Here is a 12,728-nt window from a genome sequence, read left to right as displayed (position 1 = left end):
GTGGGTTTGGTTGTTGTAAAGGAAATCCTGCCAATCTGTGAAGTGGTGTTCATCTTTGCCAGGCGCCTTCAGTAAATGCAGCGCTTGAAACATTTTGAAAACAGAAAATACCTACCTGCCTACCCCTAACCACTCTGCACCCTGAAGGACAATTCTGTCTTCAACATTCCACTCCCTGAGTGGCACTGCCACTTGAGAGCTGTCACGATTCTAAACCCTGGGTAACACATTTTAAATGTGATTGACAACTCCACACACTTTTCCTTTCACCTAACTAACAACCCCACCTTAAACAGCTAACGTCTCTGTCAGCCCAGTGACAGGCGCTGAAGTGACAAGACAACTCTGTGCGATGTAGGTTCTTCTAAGAAACCTTAGCAAGGAGCTGGTGGGCTAGTCTTTCACTGTTTACTCCAGATGGTTCCCTTCATGGATTAGGTTTGAGCTGTGGGTTGTGTGCTTTAAAGGTGCCGGTATGTTGACTCGGAAGTGAAGGGAAGGTAGTCCTCAGTTAGCATGTTTTTTTTTTTCTGGTGCTTTGTTCCACACTGCTGTGTTGTGTTGTGCTGTGCTGATTTAGCAGTTGGAAAGTGGTTTCCTAAAGTGGTAGCTTATCAGTGGTTTTGTGAGCGTACAGTGCTTCTCCGCAAAAGCCTCCACAAGTTTTTCAAACTGTATCAGTTCTTTCTTTCTCATGTCTCTCTCCCTCTGTCTCTGCCTCTTTAAGCCTGTGCCTTTCTCTCTCCGCTCGTGGGGCTCCACACTAAGCTCCTCTGGTCCGGACTGGAGTTTGCAGATGGTGCTCCACACTAAGCTCCTCTGGTCCGGGCTGGAGTTTGCACACAGGGTCTGATCTCTCCTTTTCCTCTCTCTCTGCTTGTCACAGGCCCTTGGACCGCAGGCGGAGGGAGGTGTTTGCCATGGCCAATGCCAGCTTCCCGAGGGGCAGCAGCAACATCACGGGGCAGGATCTGGGTGCCAACGTCACAGGATCGGAGAAGGCGGAGCGCGAGTACCCCTTCCATGACACCACAGTGAATGGCAAGGAGTGGACGGAGATCTCACACCTGCAGCACTTCACCGTATACCGCATCGACATCCACGCCTGCAACCACGAGGTTGGGCAGGGCTGCAGCGCGGCGAACTTCGTCTTCGCACGCACCAAGCCAGCAGGTGAGCACCCTCCTCACTGTCGGCTCGGTCTGTCTGGAGGAAAAGGCAGCACCGAAGTGAACATGTGGAAATGGATTCTGTTGACACTGGCTTTCTTGTTTAATGAAAAATGTTTTTTCTACTTTCGTTGTCATCAAGTGACTGATGAATGAAGGGATTTGATTGCACAGTATCGAGTGCCGTGGTGCAGCACCTTTTGTCTTGTTAGCATCTTCCATAAAAAAAAAATGAAAGGAAGGGACTCTTTTAAAGCACTTCACCCTTACACTACTGGTAGATACATTAGACATTTGTTTTAATGGTTTTACATGAAATAAACATGAGTATATTGGACCTCGTGCAGGGCAGAATGAGTTTCAGGTGAACATGTCTTAATTACTGTTACTGGGAATACCTCCTTGAAGGATATGTTACAGTAATCCGCTGTGTGTCTGCCTGAACTGTTTATCTGCTGTGATCAATCTCTTCAGCAACGTTTGTTTATTATTGAACAGAGAAGACTAGAGATTGTAGATCCCACCAGTGTTTTCGTACACTGTGTTGTATGTGCTCCGTGCGCTGCCATTGCTGGTAGTGTCACGTGATCTGTTCAGTGTGTTGATGTGTAAATAAATCCTGTTCACCTGCGGGGGGGCGTATCACCTTCAACCTCTGTCTCGATCTCCTGCCTGTCACTCAGCAGCGAATGTACGCACCCCCACGACAGACAGCTACGCTGTCACAAGCATTAATACCCTGTGTCTTTCTAAACAAGGGGTTTAGGGGAGCTCCTTAATATAAACTCAATCTCAAAACAGTAATTGTGCGAAATATAGTAATTGTTACAGCTGTTTATAATTAGTATTTCAAATGGGATTCATTTATCTGATTTTTTACATATCCGTCCTGACTCTGGTCCCATCGCAGTCGGAGACACGACAGATTACTGTATAAACAATTCACTTTTTTAAACATTAACCTGCTTAGAAATACATTTAGAAAAAATAACTAAGACACTCTAATTACTTTATAACAAATTCTTGGGATCTTCTTGGGATTTATTTATTTTTAATGGATCCATCCATAAACTAAAGGTTTGAATTGGTGTGGCTTTAGCCGCGGTTTTACAGCAAGAATGTAAAATCTTGTGTGTTCCAGAAAAAGTGGATGACATTCCGGGACCAGTGACATGGGAGAAGCTGGAGGACAGCAGCATCCACCTGAAGTGGACGGAGCCGCTCAATCCCAACGGACTGATCCTGATGTATGAGATTAAATACCGGCAGAATGCAGAGGTGGGACTGCCTGTTGCACTGCTGTGCGATTCCTGAACACCACTGAAATACAGGGGCTGCTTTCCCTGTGGGTTTGCATGCAGTTGTCGTGCATAGACCTGAACACAGGCCTGCGAGGCAGTGCTGAGAGTTACAGCTGCTTTTAGCCTGCTCAGTAATTACAGTAACACGGTGCTTCGGGCAGGGAAGTCTTGTGCATAATAGGAGGGGTAGATCAATAGAGCTTCAAGTGCAGTTTATCAGGCTGTTAAACGCATTTTCTCCAATAGCCAACAGAGAAAAGAAAGCAGTAGCCAATCATAGTTTATTCTTATATATTCTACTGTACTTGACTGTTACGCACTGCCAGCGTATGTTTGGAAATGCACTGTATACATCATTAATGTAGCAATTCCATTTAAACTCCATCTCCCCAATCCCTAAAGGTGAGGAGGGGGCCCTTTTAAAAGTAAAATATCAACATACAGAGCTACCTCTTAATAATAAAAAGGTGGAATATTGAGCACAGTTATTTAGTGGAGTGTCCTTATAAATGCAGCTCTTGCTGTTTATTGTCAACACAGACTAACAGTGGATCATTGAAACGTGAAGTATCGCTCATTCTTGGTCTTTGTCTCTGTTTCCCAGCTGGAGAAGCACGAGTGTGTGTCCCGGCAGCACTACAGGGACCACAGAGGAGCCCGGTTGACCCGCCTGGGCCCGGGGAACTACTCTGCCCGGGTCAGAGCCACATCCCTGGCTGGGAATGGCTCCTGGACTGAGGCTGTGCACTTCTACGTACAGGCAAAACGTGAGTGCAGAGAAAACACAGCACAGCGGAGCACTGAGCAACACGAGCACTCCGTTCCATTGCACTGGGGATTCTTATTGTAGGAGTGAGTGCAGATACACAGCACAGCGAAGCACTGAGCAACACGAGCACTCCGTTCCATTGCACTGGGGATTCTTATTGTAGGAGTGAGTGCAGATACACAGCACAGCGAAGCACTGAGCAACACGAGCACTCCGTTCCATTGCACTGGGGATTCTTATTGTAGGAGTGAGTGCAGATACACAGCACAGCGAAGCACTGAGCAACACGAGCACTCCGTTCCATTGCACTGGGGATTCTTATTGTAGGAGTGAGTGCAGATACACAGCACAGCGAAGCACTGAGCAACACGAGCACTCCGTTCCATTGCACTGGGGATTCTTATTGTAGGAGTGAGTGCAGATACACAGCACAGCGAAGCACTGAGCAACACGAGCACTCCGTTCCATTGCACTGGGGATTCTTATTGTAGGAGTGAGTGCAGATACACAGCACAGCGAAGCACTGAGCAACACGAGCACTCCGTTCCATTGCACTGGGGATTCTTATTGTAGGAGTGAGTGCAGATACACAGCACAGCGAAGCACTGAGCAACACGAGCACTCCGTTCCATTGCACTGGGGATTCTTATTGTAGGAGTGAGTGCAGATACACAGCACAGCGAAGCACTGAGCAACACGAGCACTCCGTTCCATTGCACTGGGGATTCTTATTGTAGGAGTGAGTGCAGATACACAGCACAGCGAAGCACTGAGCAACACGAGCACTCCGTTCCATTGCACTGGGGATTCTTATAGTAGGAGTGAGTGCAGATACACAGCACAGCGAAGCACTGAGCAACACGAGCACTCCGTTCCATTGCACTGGGGATTCTTATTGTAGGAGTGAGTGCAGATACACAGCACAGCGAAGCACTGAGCAACACGAGCACTCCGTTCCATTGCACTGGGGATTCTTATTGTAGGAGTGAGTGCAGATACACAGCACAGCGAAGCACTGAGCAACACGAGCACTCCGTTCCATTGCACTGGGGATTCTTATTGTAGGAGTGAGTGCAGATACACAGCACAGCGAAGCACTGAGCAACACGAGCACTCCGTTCCATTGCACTGGGGATTCTTATTGTAGGAGTGAGTGCAGATACACAGCACAGCGGAGCACTGAGCAACACGAGCACTCCGTTCCATTGCACTGGGGATTCTTTTGTTGTTTTATTTTTGTTGAACAGCTTGCGAGACTTGAGCGGCTGGATCGCCAGGGTGCTTGTGGTCTGTACCCAGGCTGGCGTGCTCAGTGTGTGTTTTCTTTGTGCAGCCCCGGAGTATGAGAAAGCGCTGTATCTGATGATTATCATCCCCATTGTTGTGTTCCTGATCATCACGGGGCTGGTTGTCGCTCTCTACGTCGTTAATAAGAAGAGGTAAGAATGCACAGGAGTTGAGAGGGAGCCTCTCAATACTGCAGCCCTTAAAAAACCCCATGAGAAAGGCAGACTGCTACTGGTTTCAATAAGCAGGGATCTTCAACAACCTTAACAAATGAAACATTAAGCTGTCCAAGATTCATGCTGCTAGTCAGGGGAACTGTTGAATTAGTTATCGTAGGGTTACTTGGCGCTGGAGGAGTTGCGTGTGCTTTCATAGTGTTTAATAGGTGGGGTCTTGGTTTTCAAGCAGGCTGTTCTGCTGCTGCAGCCCCGCCTCATGATGTCTGTTTTTGTTTTCTTTCTGCAGGAACAGCGACCGGCTGGGGAACGGGGTTCTTTACGCCTCTGTCAACCCGGAGTACTTCAGTGCTGCAGAGAGTGAGTATCACCTGAGCGCCTCCATGGGAGAGACTACAAGGAGCTGCAGAGAAGCGAAGCTGAGAGAACAGAGACCTAGAGAGGGACGGTCCTGCAGCTTGTAGAGAGAAAAACACATCGTGATGTACAGCACAGTGCAATGCTGTCAGTGTGGAAGCTACTTGACGCACAGACGCATACAGCTGCTGTAGTTGCCCTTCCCCACATCCTTGTATTGTTCATTGCAGTATTAAGAGTAATTGAGCAGGCTGCAGTACCTAACTCTCCCCTCCTCTCAGTGTACGTGCCGGACGAGTGGGAGGTCCTGCGGGAGAAGATAACCATGTGCCGTGAGCTGGGCCAGGGCTCCTTCGGCATGGTGTACGAGGGCATCGCCAAGGGCGTAGTGAAGGACGAGCCGGAGACGCGTGTGGCCATCAAGACGGTCAACGAGTCGGCCAGCATGCGGGAGCGCATCGAGTTCCTGAACGAGGCATCCGTCATGAAGGAGTTCAACTGCCACCATGTGGTGAGGACCATCGCGCCCTTACATAATCCCACACTGCTTCCACTCAGCCCCCATACACTTCCACACGCTCCCACACTGCTTCCACTCAGCTCCCATACGCTTCCACACGCTCCCACACTGCTTCCACTCAGCTCCCATACGCTTCCACACTGCTTCCACTCAGCTCCCATACGCTTCCACACGCTCCCACACTGCTTCCACTCAGCTCCCATACGCTTCCACACGCTCCCACACTGCTTCCACACAGCTCCCATACGCTTCCACACGCTCCCACACTGCTTCCACTCAGCTCCCATACGCTTCCACACTCCCACACTGCTTCCACTCAGCTCCCATACGCTTCCACACGCTCCCACACTGCTTCCACACGCTCCCATACGCTTCCACACGCTCCCACACTGCTTCCACTCAGCTCCCATACGCTTCCACACGCTCCCACACTGCTTCCACTCAGCTCCCATACGCTTCCACATGCTCCCACACTGCTTCCACTCAGCTCCCATACGCTTCCACTCTGCTCCCACACTGCTTCCACTCAGCTCCCATACGCTTCCACATGCTTCCACACGCTCCCACACTGCTTCCACTCAGCTCCCATACGCTTCCACATGCTTCCACACGCTCCCATATGCTTCCACATGCTTCCACACGCTCCCACACTGCTTCCACTCAGCTCCCATACGCTTCCACATGCTTCCACACGCTCCCACACTGCTTCCACTCAGCTCCCATACGCTTCCACATGCTTCCACACGCTCCCACACTGCTTCCACTCAGCTCCCATACGCTTCCACATGCTTCCACACGCTCCCACACTGCTTCCACTCAGCTCCCATACACTTCCACACGCTCCCACACTGCTTCCACTCAGCTCCCATAGACTTCCACATGCTTCCACACGCTTCCACATGCTTTAACTCTGCTTCCATACACTTCCACATGCTTCCACATGCTCCCACATGCTTTAACTCTGCTTCCACACTGCTTCCACACACTTAAAATCTTTCACACTCCCTCCCCCTTTCACTTCACTCTGTCCTAAATAAAATAAAAATAAAAAGTGAAATCTAAATTTAGGACTGTAAAGGAGCTAAGTTTTGTAAATGTAGTTAATATTTAGCAGTCCAATAACCCTAATCAGATATATGTGAATGTATTACCAAGTGTCTGTGGCTGACTGCCTGTCTGTCTGTCTGTCTGTCTGTCTCTGTGTGTGTCTGTCTGTGTGTGTGTGACAGGTTCGTCTCCTGGGAGTGGTGTCCCAAGGCCAGCCCACTCTGGTCATCATGGAGCTGATGACCCGCGGAGACCTCAAGAGCTACCTGCGCTCGCTGCGCTCCGAAGCCGAGGTGAGCCGCCCTGCCCGGGATAGTTTTGACGTTTAGGATCGCGTCAGCTTTAGAAACTCCGACCCTGGGTTTTAACACTGCCTTGTTTTATCGTGTTCCCTCGCCACAGAAGAACACGGGCCAGCCCCTGCCGCCCCTGAAGAAGATGATCCAGATGACGGGGGAGATCGCTGACGGCATGTCGTACCTCAACGCCAACAAGTTTGTGCACCGGGACCTGGCGGCCAGGAACTGCATGGTGGCAGAGGACTTCACCGTGAAGATCGGAGGTGAGCCGCTCCCCTGTGCCTGTGTGTTTGTACCCGTCGACTCAGGACAGAGGAATAGCGGCCTGGTACACGTGCACATTACACTACTGCTGAACATTCAGAGCTCTTAGAATAGCTTTAAAGAAATGTCATTCTCTAAAAAAAGGGAAATTTAAATATTTTTCAATGGAAATAAAGCCCCTGTGTATCGGTGTTTAATCGCAGCATAGTCCTGATTTTATCAGGGGTGTACTGGGAAAGAGAGTTTATCTCCCTCCCAGGCGGTAGTGCCCTCTCTTCGGGGTCTCAGTGTTCACTTCCCTGTCGTGTCTCTCTCCTTTCAGACTTCGGCATGACGAGGGACATCTACGAGACTGATTATTACCGCAAGGGAGGGAAGGGGCTGCTGCCGGTGCGCTGGATGTCCCCTGAGTCCCTCAAGGATGGAGTGTTCACGACGAACTCCGACGTGTGGTAAGAACTCGGGCTTCACCCTGACAGAACCAGGGAGCTACAGAACCAGGACAGGACCGTTTTGAGCTCTGTCACATGAAAGCGAGCTAGTGGTAATGATAGAGAGCTCTATTTAATGATCCACATACCACTGATCTTTAGTGAACTGTATTAAACCAGTCCCCTTCCTCCAGAAGGAATGAAAGATATATATATATTGACCCACTTATTAACGTTACATTGACATATAATAGAAAAATCAGGCTAATCAATTTCAGGGCAGTGGTATTAAGACCAAGTCGTGTTTAATTGGGCCTCTCTGGAGTTTGTACAAGGCCAGGCCTGCTTCTTATGGGGATGTGGCTCGGTTGTTGGCTGGGAACGGGACACCGAGACAGGAGCATCCATTCAGCTGCTCCCCAGGCAGAAAGGTATTTGGCTGGAGCTCATCAGGTTTCAGTTCCTATAGTCCGCTCTGCAGTTAGTACATTTAATTACAAGGAAACCGGCAGCGTTTAATACACGAAGGAACAAGAAAATCATTGTTCTCCTTCTCCAATAATAGAGGAGCCCTTAGCAGTATGTGAAATAAGATACACTGTACTAGAAAACTCTGCAAGAAAATTGCAGTTACCAAGCGTCGTACTAGTTTGGGCAACCTGCTTCCCAGTCCTGCTGATCTCAAAGAAACGAAAAACAGAATACTTCCAGTGCCACTTCCCGAGACTGTCCCCCGGAAAACAAAAGAGGATTCTTATTTTCATTTTTTGTAGATCAGCTGGTTTATTCATTCGCTTCTCTCTCTTTCTCACTGGCTTGGTTTGTCTTGCTCTGTTAAAATACAAATTTCCCCAGATGTTTCTAAATTACAGGTTAGCCTCTGCCAGCAAAAAAACATCTGACAATCCGCCCACTCAAACCCCCCCCCCCCCTTCGCTTTGAAGTCGGGTAGATTATATCCCTGATCTCCCAGTGCAGCGCAACACTGAAATTATGCTTTTTCTTTTTTTTTTTTTTTTTTTTTCTTCTTCTTCAGTAAAGTCTTATGTAACTCGCTCTAAAGCCAGTTTAGGTGCGAGTCAGTGTTGGAATTGCTTTGCTGGGGTGCTTTTGCATTGTCTTCGGTCTGCAACCAGATGTGTTGCTAAAATGAGTCTTTTAAGTCCTAATGAATAAGTGTGTGTGTGTGTGTTTCCCCTCACTCCTTAATGTATACAATTTTTTCACTACTCTGGCCTACGGATTATTGATGAACAAAACACACCAAACTAACGTAGAGCAGCACAGAGAGAAGAGAACAGGATCATTGTGCTTGGTTCAATATTCCTGTGAGAAGAGGACAGGATCATTGAGCTTGGTTCAATATTCCTGTGAGAGAAGAGAACAGGATCATTGTGCCTGTCTCTGCTCCTCTCTGCAGGTCGTTTGGGGTGGTGCTGTGGGAGATCCTCACCTCTCTTCTCTCTGTGCAGGTCGTTCGGGGTGGTGCTGTGAGAGATCCTCACCTCCTCTCTTCTCTGTTCTCTGTGCAGGTCGTTCGGGGTGGTGCTGTGGGAGATCGCCACGCTGGCAGAGCAGCCGTACCAGGGCATGTCCAATGAGCAGGTCCTGCGCTTCGTCATGGAGGGAGGGCTGCTGGACAAGCCAGACAACTGCCCGGACATGCTGTGAGTTCAAATTATTATTGGAATTATGGTCTCCTATCTGGGTTTGCAGGAGACTCAGACGTTGTGGATAAATTCACTTCCCCTTTTAGTAATGTCCCTGATTCTTTTTCTTTTTCAATATTTCACCCAAAGGAAAAGTAAACTCCCTGCTTTTGATTTAAGTAATTTGTAGCCCCCCCCCCCCCCCCCCCCCCCCCCCCCGTTCAATGACGATGTGTGTCTCTGTGCCAAGGTGCAAGCCTGGCATAGCTCTTTAAGTCAGGACTGACGAGTCCCAGAGGATCTCTCTCAGTAAACAGATCCCTCAGGCTCCTTGGAAAGGATGTTTTCACTAAGGGGTCAGGCCTGCTTGGCATTCCTGGGACCATGGCAAGCATTCAACACACTCTTTGTGTCTGTGTGTCAGTGTGTCTCAGGGTGTCTGTGTCTGTGTGTCTCAGGGTGTTTGTGTTTGTCTCTGTGTCTCAGTGTGTTTATCTCAGTGTGTCTGTGTGTCTGTCTCTGTGTCTCAGGGTGTTTGTGTCTGTCTCTGTGTCTGTTTGTCTCAGTGTGTCTTGTTTTGTTGCTGGTAGGGAAGCAGGTGGTATTAAACACAGCAACTGATCATGTGATAAACACTGCTGCTCATTCCTGCAGTTGTAATGAGCCTGTAGGATTTCAAAGGGCTGTTGAGTGAATGAGTGAGTGTTGGTGCAGAAATAAAGCCAGCGTTTGAGGAATCGCAGGGGAGAAAGAGCCAGCGAGTGACCAAGGACGTAGGATCTGTTCAGAGGGACAGATTGGAAGTGGTTCAAATATGCAGGGAAACTCCCTGTTTTAATATTTGTGTAACTTTGTAGTTTTAACAATAAAAAATAAAAAATACACACGCTTCGTCCAGCTCCCACATTGCAGTGTCAGCTCTTGCTTCTGCCGGTTTTCCCCTCAAGCTGTGTGCAGTCTTTCACACTAAGATGAAGTGCTTTGAAACTCTGCTGAAGAGGAGCTCTCTGTTTGCACTGTGATATTACAGGACATATTACACCAGGGACAGAGGGAGGGAGATTGTGGCTGTGCTTGACCTTGTACAGTTCTTATTGTTCTTGTTCTTTCTGTTCCTGATGCAGATGATAATGATCCACTGACTGAATGAACTCGCTTGCAGAGTCGGTGTGCAGGCAGGCCATGCCTAACCCTAACCCTGTTTTGACTTCTCTCTCTCTCTCTCTGCCTCTCTCTCTGCCTCTGGCTCTGCCTCTGTCTCTCTCTCCATCTCTCTCTCTGCTGTGTGTTCTGCAGGTTCGAGCTGATGCGGATGTGCTGGCAGTACAACCCCAAGATGAGACCCTCCTTCCTGGAGATCATCAACGGCATCAAGGATGAGCTGGAGCCACCATTCCAGGAGACCTCCTTCTACTACAGTGAGGAGAACAAGCCCCCCGACATGGAGGAGCTGGATCTGGACACCGAGAACATGGAGAACATGCCCCTGGACCCCTCCTCCAGCCTGCAGCCCTCCTCGGCCTGCCCGCCCCCGCAGCAGCAGCAGCAGCAGGCCCCCGCCTCCTCGGCCCCACAGGGAGGCCTCGCTCCCTCCTCTGTGTCCTCCTCCTCCTCAGCCCTCGTGCTCGACAAGCACCCCGGACACAAAGCGGCGGCCAACGGGCCCGTGCTGGTGCTGAGGGGCAGCTTCGACGAGGCACAGCCATACGCTCACATGAACGGAGGCCGCAAGAACGAGCGCGCCCTGCCACTGCCGCAGTCCTCCGCCTGCTGATCCACCCACACACCACAACAACACGCCACACAGAGGAGGAGGAGGAGGAGGGGGGGAGGAACAGGGTTTGTTTTACTGAAAGTGGGAGAGGGCGGTGGTTAGAAACAAACAGATCGACAAGAGCCTACTGTACTTCAGTGGATTTTTCATTTTTCTATAATTGTTGTTGTTGTTGTTGTTATTATTATATTTGGATAGAAATTTAAAAAACAAAAAAAAATTGCTGCACGGTGGAGAGTCGGGGGGGGTGGGGGAGATTTGGCACTTCGGGTTTTTTGTGTTTTGGGGGGAGTGGGATTTATTTAATAAGAGAGAAAAACACTCCTCAGAGCCCCTGTGCTGCTGCTGTGGTGGGCTTCTTGGAAACTTTGCAAGGTTTAAAAATAATTATATATACACTAATTAAAGAGACAAATATGGTGAACATATCTGCCAGCGAATCCAACCGAAAAGCACTTTGTTTTAGTTTTTGGGGGGGAATGAGAGAGGGGCTCCCAGGTTCTATTGGAAACATCCTCCAGCCTCTCTCTGTCTCTGTCTCTCCTATCTCTCTGTCTCTCTCCTATCTCTCTGTCTCTCCTCTCTCTCTCTCTGGAACACTCAATCGATAGGTTATTTATTTTGGTGGGGGCGGGCTGTCTTCCTCAACGTGTGACTAGAACTTCTGCTTTGTGTATTCCAGTTATGGGAGGGTGGGTCAGGGACTTCTTTCAAATCTGCCCAATTTTTGCCAAAATTGAACTTCTATGTTAGTCCCGTCCCCTCCCCTCCACCAACTTGTTTTGGTTTGTTTTTTCACGTTACAGTGAACACAAAGGATTGTACAGGTTTGTTGTTCCACTGCGCATTTCATCCAAGTTTTTCCTTGTCAAGAGGAAGAATGGAAACCATACTAAAAAAAAAACCTGCTGCTTCACGAAAGCAAAAAAAAAAAAAAAAAAGGACCTTACGCCAAAAAAAAAGAAATAAAGCAACAAACAGGAAAAAAAAGGAAGGGATGGATTTTAAAGAAACAGGAATACCAGGGCGCAACAACCAAGCAAACACACTACAGCCTCACAACATTGCAGGAGGTAAGAAAGGGTGATTCTCCAGGTATTCAAAGACTTGTCAATGATATCTCTTCGCTCAACAAGATTTGAACATTTCTAACGTTAACAAGGGTCTCACAGTTGTATGTTAGACCACGGAGCATTTGCATACATCGTTGTTTTGTGTCACTTTTATAACTTTTTTACAGCTCAGATGTTCATCTAAATGTCTGTACAGACAGAAGCTGCTATTTTATTCTTTCTCCTCTGTGGATGTAATCTATGAAACCCTTCAGGTCTAACCCTCTGCAGCTTGTTCTTATGCTTTGTACTGTAGCGGGGAAAAAAAACAACAAAAAACATAAAAAAAACACAAAGAAAAAAAGGTTTATTTTTTAATTGCTTTAGGTTTTTCTCCTCCCTCTTTATCCCTAAAAGGTTCATCTGTTTTTGCAACAAATTCTCCAATGCCTTCTATTTTTTTTTAACGGATACATTTCCTGTTTTTTTATTGTTATTATTATTGTTAATAATAATAATAGTAATAATAATAATTATATTATTATTATTATTATTATTATGGTGGTTGTTATTTTCTTATGGACACCTTGGCTCCACGTGTGAGCACCCGCTAGCGCCGCCCTTGTGCCGGTT

The 12,728-nt window shown here is 48.2% G+C and overlaps 1 protein-coding gene across 1 annotated transcript in view; it reads left to right on the top strand.

Moving 5' to 3' along the window:
- LOC121294410 (insulin-like growth factor 1 receptor) overlaps positions 1-11,259 on the top strand; it is a 77,285-nt gene extending 66,026 nt beyond the window's left edge. Inside the window, exons 11-21 of the mRNA XM_041218078.1 lie at positions 887-1,173; positions 2,311-2,447; positions 3,075-3,237; positions 4,573-4,678; positions 4,992-5,062; positions 5,341-5,570; positions 6,809-6,919; positions 7,029-7,188; positions 7,512-7,641; positions 9,153-9,287; positions 10,566-11,259. Of these exons, the coding sequence (XP_041074012.1) occupies positions 887-1,173; positions 2,311-2,447; positions 3,075-3,237; positions 4,573-4,678; positions 4,992-5,062; positions 5,341-5,570; positions 6,809-6,919; positions 7,029-7,188; positions 7,512-7,641; positions 9,153-9,287; positions 10,566-11,043 (2,008 nt within the window). The 3' untranslated portion in view covers positions 11,044-11,259. The remainder of the gene's footprint in view (positions 1-886; positions 1,174-2,310; positions 2,448-3,074; positions 3,238-4,572; positions 4,679-4,991; positions 5,063-5,340; positions 5,571-6,808; positions 6,920-7,028; positions 7,189-7,511; positions 7,642-9,152; positions 9,288-10,565) is intronic.
- Positions 11,260-12,728: the final 1,469 nt, after the last annotated feature.

The sequence above is a fragment of the Polyodon spathula genome, chromosome 19 (genome assembly GCF_017654505.1).
Source record: "Polyodon spathula isolate WHYD16114869_AA chromosome 19, ASM1765450v1, whole genome shotgun sequence".
Lineage (NCBI taxonomy): Eukaryota > Metazoa > Chordata > Actinopteri > Acipenseriformes > Polyodontidae > Polyodon > Polyodon spathula.
The sequence above is the reverse complement of the archived record's forward strand: the minus strand, read 5'-3'. Positions and strand labels throughout refer to the sequence as shown.